Source organism: Manis javanica, chromosome 16 (assembly GCF_040802235.1).
Source record: "Manis javanica isolate MJ-LG chromosome 16, MJ_LKY, whole genome shotgun sequence".
Lineage (NCBI taxonomy): Eukaryota > Metazoa > Chordata > Mammalia > Pholidota > Manidae > Manis > Manis javanica.
The window spans coordinates 35531553-35555626 of NC_133171.1; the positions used below are offsets into that span (position 1 = coordinate 35531553).

The following is a 24074-nucleotide window of genomic DNA, read 5'->3' on the forward strand; positions in this document are numbered from 1 at the left end:
GATACTGACCAGTTATCATTACAGAAAAGGTCAGCAAATTTAGAATACTTGTCTTTTTTGTAAAAAATGAAAAGAAAGGAAAACTTAGTTCATTCTTATATTCTTTTTCTTTTTTTCTCTCTCTCCCCCGCACATTTTTTTACTTGTTTGTGGGGGATAATTTTTTTAAATTATGAAATATATATACAATATATATATATGTATAAATACATCATATATAAAAACATATATACAAAAGTAAATGAAAGTATATATGTATAATTTGAAAATAATAAAAAAGTATATATCCATATCGCTGCTATCAAAATGAACTAATAGACTGTTATCTAGAAGCTCGTTATCTACTACTTTGCTAGCCCTCTTAATGCCATTTCTCATACCAGTTAAGCATTGCACTGAATGCACTTGCTTTCCTTACAGATTATTTATTTTTACATTCTCATGGGCACTTAGTATGACAAATGGCAGGTGTTAAATGGTATTTCTTTGTGGTTTTAATTTTCACTTCCCTGATTAGTATGAGATTGGGAATCTAAGTTTAGAACCATTTCTATATCCTATACTGTGAAATTCCTGTTAATTTATTTTAGGTGTTGTGGGGGAGTATTTTATGCTTTCTTACTGATTTTGGGAATCCTAAATATACATCCAGAATAAGAATTCTTAGTTATCTGAGTTGTAAATGTCTTTTTGCAGATTGTTGCTTGCTTTTTCACTCTTTTTGTGGTATGGATGAACATAAATTCTTTTAACATAGAAAAACATATTTGCCTTTTCTTTATACTTTTTCTTATTTTTTAAATTCTTTTTTGGGGGTGGGTCCAATTCATATTCATCATTTCTTTTAAATATTGTGCCACACAAGAACTGATGAATCAACATGAAATACAAAAGATTTTTCATGATTGCCATATATTTTATACCAAATAATTATAAAGAGTCCGTTATTTATTGTAATAGGAGCCAAAAATTCATATAAGCAAGTATGAGTGATCACTCTGTTGCAGTTTTGCCAAAAACAATAAGCAAATGTGATCTCAAATCTTAACCACTCAGCTTTGTGGCTCTCTTTCCTGTGACCTTCTCTAATGCTAGATATTAGCAGTCTTAGTGTCAATGTGCATATTGCATATTGTAAAAAAAAAAAAAGGATTTCCTTTCAGGTTTGATCAAACTATAAATATATTACTACTTTATTCCTGCACCTCAGTGGATGCAGGTGGTCTTGTACATCTTGTTCAGGTTCAAGCACCTAGCTTTGGAGACTTCTGTTCAAGACCGGTCACCTTAAAACTGGGGCACTCAGAACTCTGTGCCTGGGCTTATGTAGAGCCAAAAGTTTTAAAGGAATAGACACCCATATCCTCAAATTCCATTTATATTATTGTAAAAACTAGTCTGCCTGGAGAACAATATTGCTCTTTCCCAATTTTCCAACTACCTTTCCAACTACCACTTCCACAGCTGCCCTTGAGCCACATTGTAAAAGAAAGACATCCCTCTCACACATGAATCTTACTATGATACATTGCTTTCAAGGGCAAAACCTCCCTCCAGGCGCCAGCTTAAGGGCTGCTTATACCTAGGGGTTAGTAACTAAAAATACAACGATTCTTATGATTGGATAAAACCCTTTTTGCAATTCAGGCAGCTTATTTTCTTGCAACAAAATTTAAAAAAATTTAAATGAGTTGTGGCACAGTTTTATGATTATTGCACTGGTAACTTTCATATAAACCTTGAGAGAATACAGAAAAAAAATTAGGTGATATTGCTATAGCTAGACTTTTTATTTCTCTGTGTAAATTTATGAACAACCAAAGTGGTTAATGTAATTTACATCTTAAATATGAAAACCAGTTTTATAATTTATGCTGATTTCTGTCTCATTCCAGCAAAACAAAAATATTCATCAGTGTATATGTTAACTTTGGAATCACACCAATTTTATTAAGCTACTTCCAATAAAATTTTATTTGTATGTTTAATATTTACATATTAACATTAGGTATATAATTACATATTAATAATAATCTTCATAATTGAGTCCAGAAGAAAACTTTCACAGCTAAAGAGTTCTAGTCATAGCAAATATTATTTAGATTTTAAATTAAGAGTTCTAGTCATAGAAAGTAATATTATTTAGATTTAAATGATATATATATATATCATATAATTATGATAGGATATTCTGTATTTTCATATTTAGATAATATTCTATCAGAATAATATTGTTTGGGGGAATAAAATGAAAGTATGATTTCAAGGACAAAATGAATGATGTAAGATTTCTAATTGTCTTTTCATGTGTTTTTAAAATGCATGGTGGTGTGTGCTAAGTAGAATGATACTTTGCTTTCAGTTAGTTACAGTTAAACCAATGATTTAGCAACTTAAATTTAAAATGTCAGTATTTGCAAACACCAAATCCTACCTTTATTGCAACTACTTAAGCTGTTGATAAAAAAAATCAAAGATGTCAAGTTAGAAATATGTGAAGATTTTTTTTCATACATATTATGGCTTATGCGAACAAAATGTTAGAACAAGTAAAAAAACTGCATGGTATAATTCAGTCTATATTTAGTAGCAAGGTGTTTGGAAGTATCTCATTTTTAGGGACCTTATAGTAAGTAGGCATCTGAGTTATTGAAATATATCTGAAAAAGGCTGACTTAATACTTCTGACATTTCTTTCAGTCTAAGGGAATTAGAAATTTGTAACAAAATGTCATTAATTTATTCATCTGGCCTTTATTTCTACTACACTCCAGAAAACCTACACTTTTCTAGAAAAAAGGAAAGATTTGTTACTAGTGCTTATTAAAGGAAAATGTGTCTAGGCCTCCACAGTTTTTTTCACTATACTTTTACAGTTTCTCTAGAATATTCAAGCTTTTCATGGATAAACCAACTGAAAAAGTTCTCTACTAACATATACTTAAACTTCTTTCATATATAATTTTGTATTCACTAGTATGACAAATATGGATTGTACTAAATATATTATCTCATCTTCATTCATGCATCCCCAAGTATTCTGGGAAATGTAACTTTCAAATCTAGTTCCATCTTTGTTTCATATGGCTTGCTCAAATCAGACAATTTATAACCTGGTGCTTTTTCCCAACTATACTTGATTGGTACCAAGGAGGAGCCCAAGATGGACTACTTATGTGTTAACATCAGTTGATTGGTCTAAGGAATAGCCTTGCTAATGTTTAACCAATCAGAGATCTTCCACGTTCATGAGTGAATCTGTAGGAAGTTAAGCTCCAGACCTGTTGGCAGCTCTATTTTCCTCTATGTGGACCAGAGCAGCTGAGGTCTTTGGTCTCCAGAGAGAAACAGAAAAATGAAGCAGTGAGGCAATGAAGATAAAACACAGGAACAAAGTTATGATGCATGCTACAACATGGATGAACGTTGAAAGCATTGTTGCTAACTGAAAGAAGCCAGATGCAAAAGGTCACATATTATATGATTCCATTTATATGAAATATGTAGGATAGGGGAATCCATAAACAGAAATTAGATTAGTGGGTGACTAGGGCTGGAGGGAGGGACATGGGGAGTGACCTTTAACAGGTATGGGATCTCTTTTTGGGGCGATGAGAATGTTCTGGGATGAGATAGTGGAGGTGGTTGCATAAGCTTATGAGTTTTACATTTAGAAGTATGACCTATATGGCATATCAGTTATATCCTAAGAAAACCATTATTTTAAAAAGTGAATGAAGCTGAGATTTTCGAGGAGGGAAAAAGAGAGGTTTCATACCAAACATGTGGCTGGTTTTAGATGCATTTAAGACTTAAGGGCTCTACTAATTCAGGCCACAGTAGGATTGTGCCACAAACTTTTCATAAAACAGAGTTGGTTTTCTTTCATTTCAAAGGTCTAACATATCATTTTTATTACCCTGGTTTTTACATATGAGGAAATTGCACTCGGGAAATTTAATAAACTTGTCTAAGACAAAGGGGGAACTTATTCCACTCCATATCCTTATTTAAAATTAATTTGATTGCCCTCTTTACAAATCTAAATTTATTGTAGCTACATTTTTTTCACTTTCACTAGTCACTGATAATTCAATTTAATTGCTTCTCTCACTTCCTAGTGTAGATGATTTTGTTCTTATGTGAGTTTTTCTGCTTTTTTTTTCTTGTGCATTAACCAGTAATCCTCCATTTATATTTTTCACAAAAGGTACATTTTTTGGAATCATTTCTTAAAACGCAAGTTCAAAGCAAGAACAAGTAGCTGAAACCAACTGTAGCTAGTTAGGAATTAATATGAATACAGTGGAGAGGACTAGGAAGCTATTACATTTTGAGGAATTGTTTCTTTCTTCTCTTTCTCTGTGGACCAACTATCCCTCCTCTCCAGCCCAGAGAGAACACAGATCTCATTCCAATTACAAAGATTATACATTTCTTACATTAAACCAGGGTTTCTCAGTCTTGGTGTTATCAACATTTTGGGCGAGATAATCTTTTTTTATTGAGATATAACTGACATACAACATTATATTGGTTTCACGTGTACAACGCAATGAATGGATATTTGTATACACTATGAAATGATTTACCACAATATGTCTAGTTTTGTCATCATCACACATAGTTACAATTTTTTTCTTGTGATGAGAACTTTTAAGATTTAATCTATTGGCAACTTTCAAATATACAGTAGAGTATTGTTAACTATAGTCACTGTAATGTGTATTACATCCCCAGGATTGGATGTTTGGCAATTTGACCGTCTTTATTCATTACCCCCATCTCCTGCCCACCTCTGGCAATCACCCATCTGTTCTCTGTATCTGGGAGCTCATTTATTTTTTTTTAAAGGTTCCATGTATCAGTGAGATCATTTGGTATTTGTGTTTTTCTGTCTGATCTATTTCATCTAGCATAATCCCCTCAGAGTCCTTCCACATTGTCATAAATGGCAGAATTTCTTTTTCTACGGCTGAATAGTATTCTATTATATATATCATGTGATATGCATATACCTGTTTATCCGTCCATTTCCCCGTGGATACTTAGGTTGCTTCTATGTCTTGGCTATTGTAAATAAGGGGGCAATGAACATGGTATGTATATATCTTTTTGAGTTAATGTTTTCATTTCCTTTAGATAAATACGCAGGAGTAGAATTGCTGGATAATATAGTAGTTCTACTTTTAATTTTTTAAGGAACTTCTGTAATGTTTTTTATAGGGGCTGCACCAATGTACATTCCCACTAATAGTACACAACTGTTTGCATTTCCCCACATCATCACTAACACTTATTATCTTGTCTTTTATTTAGATAGCAGCCATTCTAACATGTGTGAGGTGAAATCTCGTTGTGTTTTGGTTTGCTTTACCCTAATAATTAGTCATGTTGAGCATCTTTCATATCCCTGTTGGTCATCTGTATGTCTTCTTTGGAAAAATGTCTTTCAGAACCTCTGCCCATTTGGTAATCAAATTGTTTTGTTGTTATTTTTGCTACTGAGTTGTATAAGTTCTGTATATATTTTGGATATTGACCCTTATCAGATATATGACTTGCAAATATTTTCTCCCACTGAGTAGGTTGCCTTTTGATCTTGATGGTTCCCTGTGCAGAAGCTTTTTAGCTTGATATTAGTCCCATTTGCTTACTTTTGCTTTTGTTCCTTTTGCTTTAGGTGTCAGATCAAAAAAATCATAGCCAAGACTGAGGTCAAGAAGCTGACTGCCTATGTGTTCTCAGAGTTTTATGGTTTCAGAAATTTTTTTAATAAAAGGGAACATTTAGAGACATTTTAAAGTCTGCTGGTAGACTATTAGTCATACTATGACTATTAGTCAGATGATTGTGGTTCATCAATTATCATCATTGACTCTGTCTTGGAAGAATATGAAACTCCACAAATTAAGTTAAATGGCAATAAGAAGGTAGACTCAAAAAGGCTTACTATATGGGAGGTAGAAAGCAAATGTTAACCACGCCTTTCTCTTGTTGGTGGAATTACTTGTGAGGTTTTCTTTGTGTTTTTCTAGTTGTCTTTACAAGTTGTGTATCAGATTTTAATCAGAATAAAGTTACTCACTTTGGAAACTAAATCAAAATAATATTTCTTTAATGAACTCTTTAATAAAATGCTATTAATTTATTTGGGAACTTTACTTAGGTTTAAAAAAATGTCAATGCTCAGCTAGTTTTAAGTAAGGTGTGACCTATGGACGCTCATTTCTCAAGTGAGCACAAAGGGACTAAACTCCGGTGATCACCTGGAATAAAAACAATAGATTTCCTGAAATACTGCAAATTTATTTAGTCTGTGTCTGTGTGATACTTGAGTAAAGTCAGTTCTGTGAAATCAGACAATCCAGGAGCCAAACTCAATAAAATGTAAATATCATTCCCAAGAGGTTTTTGACAGTCGTGAAATCTAACCTGAAATTTCCCTGATCCCCTTGTGTTTGAGGATAGCCTAAGGAGATAGGCAAAAAAATAACCTGGGTTACATATTTCTTTTTAAAACAAGAGAAGTCTGTTAAGTGCTTTCTTAAAAAAATGTTAGAATAGGGTCTCATTGTACCTATTTTTCTTTCTTATTCATGAATTTATAAAGACAAAGTTCCAGCTTTTCCATACTATCAGTGCCCCTTAGGGGAAAAGATTCAAAATATGCTTAGAGAAACCCCAAAAGATGTGTAAAATAAAATCACATCTCCTTACCATAACCTCCAAGATTGGGTGAAAATTAGTGCCTGTCGTGTTCCCTGAGCTCCTATGCCCCAGTTATATTGACTTTCTCTCTGTTCCTTGAATATGTTAGGCTCTTTCCACCCAGGACCCTTGCACTTGCTGTTCATCCTGGTTTTCCTGTGATTGACTCTTTTGGAGCATTCAGTCTTACACCAGGAGACACCATTTCAGGGAGGTCTTCCCGACCCCTTACCTCATTTAGAGCAGGCTGCCTACCCACCCCCTGCCACTCTCAGTCATCCTATTACTGTTTTGTTGTTACCTTAGCATCATGCACTACTTGAAATTTACTTACTTATTCTTTTACTGTCTGTCTCTTCTCAGTACAGTTTGTTCCATCTGAGCTTGTAGAATCATATTCTGTCTTGTTCATATTTGTATCCCCAGTGCCTAAAATTATGCCTGGCCCTTAATAGACTCCATGCAATCTTTATTGAATAAACAGATGAATAATCTTTTCTGAACAAATGCCATGTAAGCTATCAACAATAAATATAAAGTTTCACATGGGATATTGCATTAATGCAGATGATTTTTCCTAAAGTCATATTAATAATAATACTGATGCATAAAAAGGGAAAGGGAAAAACAAATTTAACAATAAAAATTAACTTCATGAGTTAACACATTAAAAAATATTTTCACTGATAATTTTCTTCTTGTTTCAGCTTTTGGCATTTTCTCTGAATATTATTTTCTCCTTGGACAAAATATTTAAAATCTCTTTTAAAACAATGTGTATTTGTGTGTGTGGGTGCTGTTTCTAGCTCTTGTTTCTGATAATATAACCGTTTGATTAGGACAGATGGGAGATTTCCTTTTTGCATTTTGGCCACATTCTGCCCTAATTTGTTATTGTTTGAAATTCTGAGAATGTTTTACACACGTTTATAAAAGAGAAACATTTGGCCTCTGCTAAATGGATGACAAGCATGATATAAACGCTTGGGGACGATGCTTTAGGATCTGTGCAGGAGACCTGCACAGCTGGAGACAGATGTGCAGCTCCTCAGAATGAAAATGACTAATCTCAGTTTGGCCAAAGTCAGTAATTATTTTCACTGTTGATCTGAAGATCAAAGGTTATTCCCAGGAAGTAAGGACAGGGCAGTGGACTTTGCTATCTAGCAGGGGAGATTTATGCGAGCTATCATTTGGCTCCTGGCTTGCACATTAACCTGGTGCTAGTGCATATGGATGACAGCAGAAATGTAAACAGCCTTGATGTGATATTAATTATACTTGGCTAAGAGTAAATTAATCTACTGGTTTTGAATCATCTTTGCCCTTTTGCCTGGCCTTGCGTCCTGATCCCAAATGTTAGCCAATTCTACAGCAACTGTGTCATACTTTTAAAAGAAAAATGTGTAACTATAAGGCCTTGCCTTATAAAAAAACTATTCAGTTTTTTTTTAAATCTCTCCTCATTAAAACCATTTTACATTGAAGACCCTTACTTTTAATAACTTCCACAGGTAAGGACAATCTAATTCTACTTGTAAATTCATGAGAAATCTTAAAAAACGTAAGTTCTCAATATTATTTTTTCATCAAGGAGTGTATTAGTGTATCATTCTTTCTAGTCAGTTTGTGAGCTGTTCCCCTATTATTGTCCTTTTTCTCAGATACCAACCCAGACGTCATGAAAGGGAATGCTTAAGTGAGAGATAAAATATTTACCAAGGGCCTGTTGTATTTGGAGCACATTTATAAACTTAGACATACATTATCCTGTGCATATTTTAAAGACATATGTATATACCTTTTATAAATTATTTTAGCATTGTCATATTTATACACAAGAGGAAAATCATTATATGGCCAACAACAAAAGTATTTAAACTTTAACATGTGTATAGAAAACTCCTGCAACTTCAGTGGGAATGGTGGACCCTAAGTAAATATTGAAAAGGACATGCGGACATGTGTGCATGCTGCACTTAGTAGGGATTTTTTTTCACTCTAATAAATTGCATTAACTGATTCATATTTTGATTAGCTATCCCTGAGAAAATGATTTATTTTCCCCCAAGTTTTATTTTGATTTACTAAAAAATTCCTTTTACACAATAATCCACTCTTAAGTATATATTTAAAATATCTATATTTAGCCATCTTAGAAATAATGCCAACAGTGTTTATTTCTCATAAAAGCTATATCTCTTATAGTAAATTCTTCTTTGAAATAAAACACTCCACAGTTAGCATTAATCTTGGTTTCTATGGTATGGCTAATGTTGTCATCTGTTCAAAATTATTAGAATTGCAAAACCAATCTAAGAGTCCTTTTCTCTCTATTAGTAATTTATCAGTCTTGCCAGCTTTATTATTTAAACTAAAAAAGTCATTTGTTGATGAAATAGGTAAGGACAAAAGAAAAGTGGCTGTGCAGTTACTTCTCTACCTGGGGTCACCATTTCAGCCATTTGCTCTGAGAAAGCCTGAGATTTACAGTGTTATAAAGATTTCTAGCTACTTTTAGGAATTTTGGCATTTTTGGTTCTTGTTTGGCAAAGTGCTACTAAGTAAATGGATAAATACTTTTTAAAAAATAATGACATTTACATGTATTTCTTAAAGTATTTTTTTTCTTTTCTTGAAGCTAAAGATATTGACAATCATTCAAACACTAATATTATGGGCTTTCAGTTGTTGTGAATGCTTGCATGGTCCCATAAGTTCCTTCTCATTTTGCTTACTGGCTGTAAAATCATTGAATATCCAAGATTTATAACCAGTGGTTTACACTTTAATGTATAGTGTTTATTTAAATATTAGCAGACAGTGATTGAAATATCTTTTTTGAATGGATAGTCACACATACATCAAGGTGGCCAGTCTCCTTTCGTTAATCCTCTTGCTGTGACTTGTCATGGAGGATCTGAAATCTACTAGTTCTTTTCTAGACAGAGAAGCTTGGGCGTAAATATAATGTTCTGCAATCCAGAATTTGATTCATGAACTATGTTTTTTGAATCCTCAATAACCACGTCATTCTCAAAAAATATTTCAATTTGATTTAAAGATTCCAGTTGATTATTTAAGAGTGAATATGTCTTGACTATGGCTGCTCTTCACTTGTTGGATTTCTCGCTCCATATTCTCACCAAAGCTCAATGAAGCTTATGAGATTTATTAACATCTCAGGCATATTATCATAAATGTTATCAAGTAGACACGCTTTGAGGATAGAGAGGACTATTCGCTTTTCCAGTGAAGGGACAAGATAGAGTTGGTGTAACTCACGGGACTCAGCTTTATTTTCCAGGCTGTTCCGTGATCACCAAGGTGTTATGAGGAGACCAGCCACTAATCATGGATGCACAGTAACAACCTTTTTTCAAAATGCCTATAGTTGATTCCATTATCATGGAGTTAATCCATACTAGTTGGCCTAGATGAAATACACTATTTATATTTAGTCCTTATATGTATTTGATAAGATCTAACAGACATGCTCCATCTTTCTGGCTGCATTGAGAATATAATTTCCTCCCTCATTCCTCCTCCCACCCAAGAAAGAAATCTCAGGAAGAAAACCACACTCCCGTCCCCACCCTCTCCACTCCTGCTTCTCTACCATTTCTGACAAAGTTCCCTGAAATCCTGCATCCAGCTAATGTGTGACATTGCTTACTGAGAGATCTGTAGCCGAGGTCTCAAATGCATGTTCAGTTTTGTATCTGCCTGTCAGTCTCTTAATTATGGCTTATTTCTATGCTGTGTTAGGCACCATGCTAGAGATTGAGTATGCATTATTTTCTCCAATTCCTGTAACTGGAGGTGGGCATTAATACCCTTACTTATAGATAAGTTGAAACCCCTAAGTAATAAGGAGGGGATTAGAATCTATATTTGATATGATTCAGAGTAAGTCCTTTGTAAACTATATGCTATGGTCTCTAGAAAAGTTAAAATGATAATTTTAGTACCTCTGCATTTACACTGGATCAGAAAATCTATTCTGCTTTCGTAAATCTTTGCTTTGTGTGTGTGTGTATTTTGATGTAATTCCTGCTTGTGCGGCTGGGAACATTCTGTGAAGGACACACCTTCCACAGGTGGCTGTGTTTTCCCTCCAGTCATTAGAACATAGAATTTATTTATATTAGCTTGAATTTATCTTCTTGGGACAGACAGTCTTCTCTTTTGAATAAAACTTATTTTTATTGTAATAGCCCTTACAGAGTCACTCATAGAAATTTGGATATAACAGGTACTCAATAAATCCAACAAATGCTTATACAACAAATAACAATTCAAGTTGACTTTAGAAACAGGTCAAGTAGTTAGAAAACCATTTGACTTTTTTTCACAAAATATTTCTATTTGTTTACATAGAGAAAGTATATATGGACACAAGATCTTTCTTATTGCTCTTCTGTAATTCGCAATATGAAATGGCTCTTCCAAGGATTTTTTCCCCACGAAGATTTCTTTGATTTTATTAAATTCAGTGAAACATGGAATCTTCTGTGAAAGTGTGGAAGAATGTTGCTTTAAAAAAGGGCTTACGGGAGTGATAACAATAGAGGACAGTTGATTTAGTAGATGTAAGGCTGTATGAGGAAAAAACAGTGCTTACCCTGGAATGAGGAGAAGGATTTATTAAGTAGCGTGAGGTGACTTCCTAAAGAGGCAAGGGCATCTTACATCCCTTCCTCCGGGTACTCACATGTACATGCCCACACACCGCCGATCTCCTCCCCCAAATACTTCTATACCACAGATATTCCCAGATACGAATTTACTGGAGCTACCTAACTGCCCTTGTGGGATGCTACCCTCTGCCTTTCCCATTCAATATCCACTAAGCATTTATTGGTTAACTACTGCTGGGCACTGTGCCAAATCATGGGGGTTCCACAAGGAACAGCACATAACTTTCGAAGAGGTCATGCTTCCACTGGGAGACAGAACGGTAAAACGTTATCTATCACAAAGTACTGTTTTTAAAGTGCTATGAGAGGTGATAAGTGGAGGATTCAGCAGGACATCTAACCCAGGATCATCATTTAAGGTAGACTTCTTAGAGAAAGTAGCATTTATGGTGAATTTTGAACCTGATTAAATTTGTTGTTTATAAATGCAGCATTCAATTGCTTTAAGTGACCTCAACAGATAATGGAACTTTAGTAAATGGGAGTTTTCGTTAGTGGAAAGTAAATACTTTTAGAGTGTGAAATGCTTCCCCTAAGCATCTCTTCATCTCCTACACTACCTGCCTCGACTCAGATAACATCTCTCCTGCCTACATACTGTCATAGCATCCTACCTGGTTGAGATCTGTGTTTTGTCTCTAGACATTTACTTTCCACACTGCAGTCAGGTAATAATCTGCCATATATGTTCATGTACTTCCTGCTTAAAAAGATTTCAGTGACTTGCCAGGGTCCTTATGACTCCATCAAATAGTTGAAAGCCCTTTGGGCTCTCCCCTTCCTCCCCCTCCAGCCTTATCTGGCACCATGTTGGCATATCTGCCCTTTCAATCCATTGTATTTATCATTTCAGCAGATTGCTGGATTCAAAGCCCCCTCTGCCATCTATCAGCTGTTTGTCATTAGGTAAGTTGTCTAACTTCTCTATGTTTCAGTTTCCCATCTGTGAAATGGGGATAATGATATCCCATTTACTTCATAGTGTGAGGATTATAAAGGCAAATGTGTAGGTAGACACATAAGAGGAATTAAGTGTTTTAAACTATTATCATTTATTGAGAGCCTGTGATATGCAGGGGCCTATATTAGATATTTCACATATTCTATACATTGTTGCATTTAATCTTAATCCAATCTTTCCTTCCGTTACTAGGTCTCTGTGTGCCAAAATATATACATTGCAGCTCTCAAAAAAAAAAAAAAAACTAAACTAAAAGAACAAGAAAAAAAAATTGGTTACATTGTATTTCTTAAAAAATCAAATGGATTCCCAGGCATTAGCAATAGTTACTGGACATATTTCTTTCACCATGTAACTTTTTGAATCTTATGTATAGTATCAAGATAGATAAAATCAAAAGATTTTAATACCACAAGCTTCTGGATCTAAAACAGTTATTTGACCAAGATTTACAATGATTCCAGGCAAATTTAAAGAACGCTCTCAATGAACTGTTAACATTTCTTTCCAGAAATGGGCTAAGTCCTTTTCAAATGGATAATACACTATTGTCCATAAACTATGAAACTTATTCAGATTTTCTCCTGGACTAGTGTTTAACTACATTTCTGAAAAATATACAGAGTTTCCTAATTAAGTGTCTCAGAATCTGAAAGATACTATCTCACTTTTCAATTAAAGAAAAAAAGGCCAAGTTAGAAACCAATCTTCCCTCTAAAAACTGTCCTGAAGCTTATGTGCACTCACGAATGTAAGTTGAACACCAATTAGAGAAATGCATTCGCCCCTGGAGAAAACGTGAAGGCAAAGTTCAAGAAGTAGAGCATCCTAAGAATGGGCCATAAAAACAAGAAAAAAGTTGCATAACTCAGCATCAATTTAAGCTCATTTCAAAGGAGACTAAAACGATCCTTAAGAAATCTTATGGATCAGCATCTGAGAATGAGCAAGCATATGATGATTTTGTCTGGGTGCATAATCATGACCTGAGCTTGACAGCCATCTACAAGATCCTGGGGAACAGAAGCATTTGCTTGTCCGCCTTGGTTTTTGGCTTCCTGTTTCAGTGGAAGTGAACCTAGCAGGGCACGGGCTTCTCTGTGTTACTCTTCTGAGGGAGGCCAGTTCCGGGGAACATTTTCTCACTCTTCTCCCATTTGCGTGGCACATGTTCCCCACCCCCACCCCACCCCTCTTCCTCTCTTCCCTTGCCTGCCTTTACCTCATTCCTTTAACTGGTCTCAGTGAAATACTTTTTGCTGACATAATGGGTAGAAGCCACTTACCAAACTCTTGAAAAACACAGAGCTTTGAAAATAAGAAGCGTGAGTTTGGCTCAGTCATTGCTGTTGAACAGAATGAGGTTTGACATCGAGAAAACACTGTGGGGACGTGAAAAGGCTCAGTACAAGTTGTGAATATGGACCTATATCTGAATTTCAAGAAAGGTCTTATTACCACAAGCACTCTCCTCGTAGCACTTTTGAAAAGAACCAGTGTATGTCTCTTAACTCGAAAGAGAAGAGGGGTAATTCACATTTGTTATGTCTTCCAGCTCCTTTGAACATGGGAGTGAATAGCTTTCCTTAATGCTATTTATTTTGTGGTAAGACTCCATAAATTCTACAGAAAACACAGTAAATAGACTTTCTAAAAAACTGGAAAAATGTGGAGAAAATTGCCTTCTATTTCTACTTTTCTAACATGAAAAACCTAGTCTCCTGTTTCATGAGCTTTTTACTACCTTCTTGCTTGTGTAACCATTTGAAAGTTTTAACGCTGTTGATACTAGCAAGCCTTTTCTTATCTTTCCTGGTCTTTATTTTAAAAAATCTAGACTGCATCTCTGTTCTTGAATACATGGAAAATATCTCAAATAATAAAACAAAATAACACTGTATTAAGTTTAAGTTTATTTACTTATGTGGAAATGAATACTATTCAAATGGATAGAAAATAGTAGTTCACTATGAACTGAATTTATTGAGGCTAAACTAAGTCAAGTGCTGTAGTAATAGAGAATTTTGCATATACTGTTCTAAAATAAGTAATCTTTATTTAATGAATGAGATTGCCTATTGCCTTCTAATATAATTTCATAAGGGCTTTTAGATTTATGAGAACTATAAAAAACCTTTTTAAAGTAGAGATTTTGGTTAATATCAAGATGGAATTGTAGAGAAAGGAACATATCAAGGGCAAAGAAGATAGGTAATAAATGAAGAAGGAACTAATTTAAATGTTATAGCTTTAGAAAGAAGGCATTCATTAAGAATGAATATCTTCCACTGACAGGTATCATTTCCATATCATATAAATATTTCTGGGTTAAATGATTAATCCTAAGTATTTTTAAGTCAAATCAGTTTCACTGTTGTAGAGGAAAGGCTAATTTGTAATCTCAATCTCTGCACAGAGGTAGGAACAGCTGAATGTGGAAACTAAACAGGCACTGTGACATACTTGAGATACCACCAATAAAATTTATCTTTTTGTTAAGCATCGCCTTCTTTAGAAACTGTCCTCTAAGTCATAAATAATCCTGAGGAGTCCTTGGTAAGGAGGGGTTCCTGGAGCAACGAGAGGGATTCTGAAGTGATGAAGTGCTCTTCAAGGGACCTTGTGAATTCCAAAGAGACATTTCATTTGCCTTGAAGTTTTGTCTACATCCTCCCCTGCTTGCAGGTATGGGGAATTGGGAGCCAGTCATGAGCCTGACTGGGTGTTACACTTTACAGTTTCTATGCCTCCTGAATAAAAGTAGGTGGTATATCGAAGTATCCCTTGAATTACAGCAAAACAAACAAAGCCGCTATTTGCTAAACAGAATGTTTATTTATTTATATTTTCCAAATTGAAAATATGGAATTAAAGAGTTTAGAATTCATTTTTGGATTCAAAGACACTTTGGAAATCTCCAGGCTACGGGAAATTTTTAGAGCTGTTAGGAAGAAAGGTATTTTTATAATGGAAGTGTTCAGAGCTTCATAGCTTTTAACTTGGGTAATAATAAACAGTTTTGATGGCTTGGTACTAACTCCATGCTTGAAATGGAAAACAGAGGAAAAATAGCTCAAGTTCCAGAGTTTGGGTGTTTCAATTTGTAAAACGGCCTACCTAATACCATGTAGGTATGAAAACAAATACTCATTATGACTTATATGGAAATGAAGGTTCTCTGGTGAACTGATTTTGTTCAATAACAGAGCACATTTTCCAGTGGTTATCATCAACCATCTATCCATTTCATTTCCTTCACCACATGAGATTTACAGATAGCAGGCATAATCATAATGCTTTACTTCATGGCAGTTTTATCCTTAGATCTTGTAACACAATAGCAGTTTCTTTTCAAACCAGTAGGCTTTCTCTATTGTGTCTTGCAAGACAGAGATGAGGTCTTATGTTGACAATGTCTTTGGGTAGTTTCAACCTTTTTTGCAGTGCTTCCTGTTTGCCACAAAATTAGTCCCAAATAATTTCAAAGCTTCTTTATATAGATATGAATCAAGAAATAGAGATCAAATGCTCGTTTTTTATTTTACACATTTGAAGGTTCAAGGTTATGCATATTTTTCGCTGTACTTTCTACAGTCTTAGTCTTATTATGCTTTGGGAAATGGAAAAGAAACTTGGATTGGCATTCTACATGCTTTAATTTGGATCCTTGATTTTCTGGCTTCAGTTCTTATAGTGAGGATTTGGCATAGTGAGGCCAAGATCATTATAAATAGACCCCTGGCTTCTGAAATACTGAGAGCATTATGTTTGTAATGCAAGAGAGCTTAAAAACATTGCTTTCATTATAATTGGAGCTGTTGTAACAATCCTGTGGATGTACTGTTTATATCTGGATTTATTTTACCCAATTTCTTTGTAAAAGCCTTACATTTTTATTTTGTAGATGGCTGAAAAGTTGGTTAAATGAAATCAAGATGCACTGATGCCAGAAAGATGTGTAAGCAATGAAATATGATGACTTAGAAAGTAGGTTTTGTTCCTACATCATCCAGGCTTACCACTTACACTATTCACATACATTGGATACCTGCCATATTTCTACTTTGCAGTAGGAAGAACTGGCCCAGAAGTTTCCTCTTTATATATTTATGTGGGTGGGAGAGGAAATCCTCTGGAAAGCTTACTTTGGTAAAAGTTATTGTAATTTCTGTGCAACTAGATCTCAATACTGAGAGATAGAAACATTTACTTTGTTTAATAAGTCGATTTAAACTGAGTTGAGCTGGATTGGATATCACCTGGGCAGACTCAGTAGCAAATTCGGTCACCCCTTAGGTGTTTCACTTAGGCATAATGTTTACCCATTATTGCTGGCACATGTCATTCTACAGTGATCAATATTTACATATTTTGCTCTGACACCAATTCTGTGTAACTAGGTGTCTACAGTTCCATTTAGTCCTGACACTGACTACCTAGAGTGAGCGCATACTCACAGGTTAAGAACAGAGTCCTTCACAAGACTGCCCTCGCTTTTGGTCCTATCTGCAGGTCTCCGAGCCATCTGTACTTCTGACTGACTGGCTGAGTAGTCAGAGGTTCCTACGACCCCCACTCAGAATCAATAATTGGCTAAAACAACTAACAGAACTCACCCAGAATCTTGCCTGAATTTATTATTCCAATTTTATTATAAAGTGTACAAATCAGGAGCATATAAATGGAAGAGACACATAGGCACGGGCTGGGGATGAAGTCTCCGTGCCATCTGTTTGTGGAATCTACATGCCACCATTCTACCACATTAATGTGTTCACTAACCCTGAAGCTCCACCGAGTTCATTGTCTATAGAGTTTTATTGAGGTCTGACTATATAGGCCCAGTTGATGTAATCATTGGCCATGTGATGAATTCAAACTCCAGTGTCCTTCCCCTTGCCCGAGTTTATGCCTGCCCAAAGTTGCAGTGCTCTGATCATGTGGCTGGTCTTTCTGGAGACCAGACCCCATCCTGAAGATACGTAGGGACCCATCATGAGTCACCTAATTAGCATAACAAAGACACTCCCACTCAGGAAATTCCAAGGTTTTTTTTGAAACTGTCTCAGAAACCAGGACAAAGACTGTATTCTTTATTATACTCCACATATATAAGTAATTGAAAGTCATTTAATTGATGCTCTTCAAGACAATTTTTTTTTTCTCAGGTGCCAATTTATTATAAAGAGAGAATAATAGTTTTCTAGTAGGCCTCTGGTATTACAATTGATTGAATTATCATAATAATAAAATAGAAAGTTTAAAGAGAACCTTGAGAACTAGAAACATAACATTTTATGTCTTATAGCAAAAGTCATTGAAGAAGGGCTATTACTAGCAGTTGTTTAATTGTCTTAAACATCTCTACTTACAGAAATTTAAGGATGTTTGAGTTACTCAAAAGAATAATTTTCCCTTTCCATGTTATTCATTACTCTAGTTTTCCAATTCTTATTCCCTTATGTGACAGATAATAAGTATAAATACTTGCATCAGTAAGGAATTTTGGAATAGGCAAAAAGATTACTGGATATTTCCAGTGAAAAACTAAGCATCCTTCAAAGCACAGCATTCTTCTCTGGGTAAGCGGCTTCTAATTCTGAGGGTGTTCCGTGCCTTTCACTGTCTTTGGGTTATTTTACAAGCTTTTTAATTTTACTGAACAGTGATACAAAATAATTCTTATCTATAGACATGCAGATGAATTCTGTCAGGTAGAGGTTCAAGTGACTTCCCAGCTCTGCTGTGGAGGAAGTCAGTTTTGCATCTATTATAATTCATTTCAATATTCCTAATATATAAATGATGTGTTCTTTGGCTTCTTCTTTGAACGAGTTTAACATCTGCCTATTTCCCTTATTAATAAAGAGTTAAAGTATTTTATAAATGTTCATTTTATATCTGTATGAGAGTCACGATTTTACCTTTTTAGGAAAATTATCCTTCAACAAAAAGTATCATTATTACCCTTAGTAGGAGAAACGATGAAGGCAGGTACTCAGTTGGAGCAGGTTTAGAAATACTCCACTCCATCTTTTAACTGATCTCGTTTATGCCTTTGTCTCCTGCGTATCTTATGATGCAGCTTCTCTATGCTCATCAAGCACTGTGACCACACCTTAAAACTCCAATTAAGTTGACGTGGTTATAATCCTAGGGAGACAGGAATGGAATATGTTTGGAACCAAGAAATTTGAAATGGAGCTGTGTTGTAATCTGTTGGGAGGCTTCTGAATTAAGACATTATGAGTGGTCTTCATGGATGCTAGAAATAGGCAATGTAAAGATAGAAAATGCTTTAACGTAACTCCTCTACTTTCATAGATGATCAGTTGGGATAAACTGTCTGAGTCACCGGGCTGGTGCCTGCTTCTGCTGCAGAGCTTTCCGGTCTTGGCTTCAGGGACATCTGGGGCTGAAGAGTTCTTTGTTCTGGGGGCTGAGTCTTGTGCAATGTAGGATGTTCGGCTGCGTCTACTGACTGGCTGACAGGAGTGCTCTTCAGTTATGACAACCAAAAATGTGTTCAGACCTTGCCAGATGGACCCAGGAGGTAGAAGAACCTGACTCCCCTGTGGAGAGAGGTACAAAAGCCATGAATGTTTCATTTGGCATGAAGGTGAGTTCTGATTCCATAAGCTGACATTTCTACCAGAGTTGGTATCATTCTCTCGGAACCTTATGTTCACTAATGAAAGTACAGTTTCTTCATTTTAAAAACTGAAGGCCAGAACCTAGAAACGGGAACCCTGTCACCCTGTGTATGTCAGCACGTGCATGGTCACCCTGTCAGACCCTGTCTGTATGGCTAGCTGGTCCTCCCGGATAACTTCTCTGTGTCACGATTCTCTTAACTGGAAGAACAACTAGGAAGATTTGATGTACTCAGCCCCTTCTAGGAATGCATTATAAGGAAATGGGAAGAATTAGGACAAAGATTTATATGCTGAGAATTCATTGCTATGTGATTAGTAATAATGATTATATTAATCTCTTTACACCACTGTGATTCAAATGATAAAACCCAGTTAAATCTACATAAGGAAAAATAAATGAGAACAAAACAAACAAAACACAAAATATGAGTAAGATATTTGTGTATTCAACAAAGTTATGGGAAGGACACTAGGAAGCTGGATTTATGCTTGACTGGATCCAGAAACCCAAATGATGTAGAAAGGTCCTTGTTCTATCTTTGTATCTTACCTTTGTTTCTCCTGTGTTGACTTCTCTGAGCCAATAACATTCCCTTAAGGGGTGGAGAATGAATAGTATTGAAGTTTGTAAGTCATTCAGCCTCCAAAGATTAGCACGACTAACAGTTTTCTTTCCAGGTTTTATGTGTGTAATTGTGTGCACACATAACATCACGAACACACACACAAGCATACAGAATTACCTAGGGGAACAAACTGGGTATGTATACTTTTCTAGCCTGCTCTTGTTACTTAGCACTTCTTTATGAAGATTTCCTCATTATGAAGTTTTACTTGAAAATGATGTTCATAGATTGCCCAGCGTTTCATTCTACTTACCTTTATATAGTCACTTTCTGTAGGGTGTTTCCAACATTAAAGATGATTTCAATATTTCACTAATATCATGCTAAATAAATGCTGAAATAAAAATAATCCAAAGCACACGTGTCCTTGAACAATTCCTATATATGGAATTAGTGATTCAAAATATATGTACATTTTTGAGAAACTTAAAAATAATTACCAAAGTGACTTTGAGGAAGCTGTTCTGATTTAAACTTTCACATTTGTGTGAAAATGATTTAATGACTACAAATCTATCAAATTGGGGTTTATAATTTACAATTCTTTTTTGCCAATTTGACGGATGATTTAGTTTGCTTGAGTAGCTCTTCATCTGTCTGTTGTTAATTTGCATGTCTTATTTTGAAAATTGCCTAAGCCTGTGTTTGCCAATTCTTATTGGGATGCTTTTCCCTATTTACTTAAAAGAGATATTTATTTGGATAGTTTATTAGCCCTTTATCACATGTGCTGCGAACATTGTTTTCAGTGTGTCCTTTGCATATAATTTTGTGATGTTTTTGATATACAATAATTTTGGATTCATATATAGGCTGATGAACACTTTTCTACTTACCATAGTCACAGTACCTATTGTCATATTTAGCCATTATTATAGTAACTGCAGTAACTGTGTCAATCCCATTTCCAATATACTTCCTTTTCAAACTTTCCAGCTCATTCCCTCTAAGATTCCAACTCGAGAAACTCTCCTTCTCTGCAGAACTTTCTATCCAGCAACCCCCTTGTCTTTTGTTCTCCTTCAAGTCCTGATTTCCTTCCTCACCCAAGAAAAAGCCCATCAACACAGTAAATCCATAGAATACTTCCAAAACTCCCTCGACCTTATCCTACCTTTTGTCTGTTCAACAAAAACCCAGTCTGATTAAATTTAGACTGGGCTGTTTGCCACATGACTCATTGCAAAGGGAGAAAAATGTCACCATGTTAATTGGTTTCCCAAGGGACCAGTCACCACCAACCTCACCGGCACGTGCCGTTTTACTGCAGGCATATTACAGCTCCTCAAACTGTTAACACCCTTCTCCCTCCAACCTACGAACTGACGATCTTGCTAAGGAAACAGAAGTAATCAGCAGAGGGTTGTATTCCCCACTATCACCGCTGTTAACCAGTGTGCCTGTGCGAGGAATGCTTTCCAAAACCTCTGTTCCTATGGAAGCCCTTTCCTTGTTCCTATGAAAGGCCAGCGTGATGTTTAGTCACTCAGTCCCAGTCCCTCTTTGCTGATCATCACTTTATTTAAGAATCAGTTCCCCCTTGGTACTGCATTGTAATTGAATCTAAGTGGTCGCTGTCCAAGACCAGATCAGACCTAACCTGTGAATCCAGAGAACATCCAGCATGGGTTCAGAGCGTAATATTTGGCCACAAGACTTGTTTTTTCACCACAGTGAAGTGACCCAAGCCCTATAGTCCTTTTATAGATTCAGACAAAATACTGGAAAGAAGCTAGGGGTAGGAGAGAGAGCGTTGGAAAGACCGCCTTTACCCCCGAAGAGTCCTAGTCATCTATCAAAAACTTTATACACCAGATGAAATGGAGACATCTTTTTTTACAAAACCTGAGTCAGAATTTCTGTGTTCTCTTCTATTTAGCTTGGTACACACATTGTTTTGTTACCACTTTGGAGTAGCGTAAGAAATTTTCAACACAAAAATGAATTACTGGTTAAAGATGTGGTTGAGTGCCAACCGTCTTATTCTGTCTAAACAGTATTAATATAAACTGATAAATAGAATGATGTAGGTTCCAACTTTCAGTGAGTGGAAGACATTCCACCAGTGCTTCAATTAATTGGTTAGAAATTTCTGAAGAAATACTTGAATTCTGAAATAGAAACTTTATTTCTGTGATAGTAAATTTGAGGATATTTACACCACATTTACTCAGAACAGAATCTGTTACACATATTCTTTAATACCCTTAATGCATATCATCTTTCAGAAGTACATATGACCTACCCATCATGGATAATGTAGGATTTAAACAGACATTGAGTCATTTGTAACAGTAAACAGGAAACAGACAAAAGTGACTTATGTTTAAGGTAGATTAGAGTAACCAATCATCTGCCTCTGTCTTCATCTCTCTCTCTCTCTCTCTCCCTTCTAGGGTGTATGGGGTGAGTGGGAGGGGTCTCTTTCATTTCTTTACTGAGTTGTGTAGTATGAAGCCACTGCACAGTCTCTTGGCCAACTATACTGCTTTTAGCTGCATCATGAAAAACTTTCGCTTTAGTACTGGTCACTGCTTGGCATTCCCAGACCTACTTCTCTGAAAAGATACCACTCTCCCCAAGGAGAGCTAGCAGATAATTGTGGTGGGCTACACTGCTGTCCCTTTCTCTACATCAGCACCACTCAACATATGGTTTTATCACACTTTTTACAAAATTTGGTGATAGTTATAGGGAACTGAAACATAGGAGAAGAAGAAAACAACTTATCAAGTTGCACTTCCCCACAAACCAATGAGTCTACATTGTGAGGCACCTATTTTTTAAAGTCAGCTTTCTCCATTGCCAGCCACCCAACTCTGCCCAACCTTCTCCAATGTTGCTTTTTTTCTAAACTCTATCACTCAAGTATCCACTACTTTTAAGGGCACCCCACCTTCTATCCATAAGATTGCTTTGCCCCAGGATTTTCCATCTTCCTACCACCAACCCTTCAATCTAGTGATGAATGATACCAAAGCTCCATGTGATTAGTCGTTAAAAACCCAAGTCCTCCCAACCGTGCCAGGCATGCAGGACTTTGTCCTTCTAAGTCTCACCAAGAGATGAGGACATGATCTTGAAACCATTGGTACATCTTTCCACCAGTGTGATTTTTAGATACTGTTTATTCTCACCATAGTCAAGAGAATAACTGTAGACCCTCCCTGCATTCCTGTTACCTAAAGACAAGTATTAATTCTCAAAGCAGTAGAGTTTAATTCCATGATGAAGAAAGGAAATGATCTTTCTAACTGGCTTCCTAAATTTTCAAGTATCTCCCTCACAGTAGTTTATCCACCCTGAGGAATGGGTGATGGTGGACGTTTATAAAGTAAATGTTTAAATTTGAGTCTTTGAAAAATTATTCTGTTCAAAAAGGAAACTTTGCTTAAAACAAACACTAGTTATCTACAAGCCCTGTATTGTAAAAGCGAAACCTCGGCAGATGCTCTCCTCTTATGTACACTGGTGGCTCCTGTACTTGGCACAGCACTTAGGATGCCACCTTGTGATTGCCTGGTAACTTGCAAGGTTCTTCCATTACATTATATGCATCCTGAGGGTGGGGATTCATAGATTCCTCTCTCTCTCATCACCAGCATTTGGCACAGGAGTTACAGTGTACATTGCACATATTAACAGCACACTCAGAGTAGTTGTTTCATATGTATTTTTGAATGAATGAGTTATGAATCTCATAACAAGATCATTGAGATTTTAGAGAGAGAAACATATGTTAAGCTGGTTAAAAATTGTGTGGTGGGATAATGAGAGGCTATTTTGTGGTTTATTTTTGTTGCCAAGGAGACAGAAAAGCAGGAGAGGTATGTATGCCTCCATGATAGAGCCCATAAGTATTTATATAGACCTGTGTTCTGAATTCTAGGCTCCTTTTTAGTGGGGTGGTAAGTATGACTTCCTTTGTGTTTCTTAGCTCTTCTTGATAATAATCCCCACATAGATTGTATCTGGCAAGGGTTGATGCCCACTGAGAAACTCATCTTAGGAATTAATTAAGTGGAAGGTACCTAATCCAGGAGGGCAAGACCTGGGCTCGTCGCTCACTGGGCTCTGGGGTACTCGCCGCGCACTGTGCCTAAGGAGACACACAGCTATGTTGAACAGAACAAAACTTCTTAGTGTAGAAGAGCCATATGAAGGGTCCTGAGGGCTCAGGCATTCTCAGTGAAGTCGAAATGACCCTTGTTTGCCCTGTCTTAGTCCCTACAAGTCCTTTATAACCTCAGCAGTTCTCTAAGGATGTTTTATATTGGGATCTCCTGGCAATTAAGGCCTTGAAACCAAATGTAATATGCTGCAGTGTGTTCTGGAGTAACACAACCTCCTTAACTGGAAATGCTTAGATTTAGGAGAGGGCAGAGAACAGTTCATTTTTTCCAGGGACTTCCGTGTTGGA

The 24074-nt window shown here is 35.9% G+C and overlaps 1 protein-coding gene across 3 annotated transcripts in view; it reads left to right on the forward strand.

Annotated features, from left to right (window-relative positions):
* The window catches only part of HMGCLL1 (3-hydroxy-3-methylglutaryl-CoA lyase like 1), a 310746-nt gene that overhangs the window by 21149 nt on the left and 265523 nt on the right, over positions 1 to 24074 (forward strand). The window contains exon 1 of one of the 3 annotated variants that reach the window (XM_073224131.1): positions 18665 to 18991. The exons of the other annotated variants lie outside the window; for them this stretch is intronic. Coding sequence (XP_073080232.1) covers positions 18893 to 18991 — 99 coding nt within the window. The 5' untranslated portion in view covers positions 18665 to 18892. Of the gene's footprint in view, positions 1 to 18664; positions 18992 to 24074 lie in introns of those variants that run through there. 3 annotated transcript variants of the gene reach the window in all.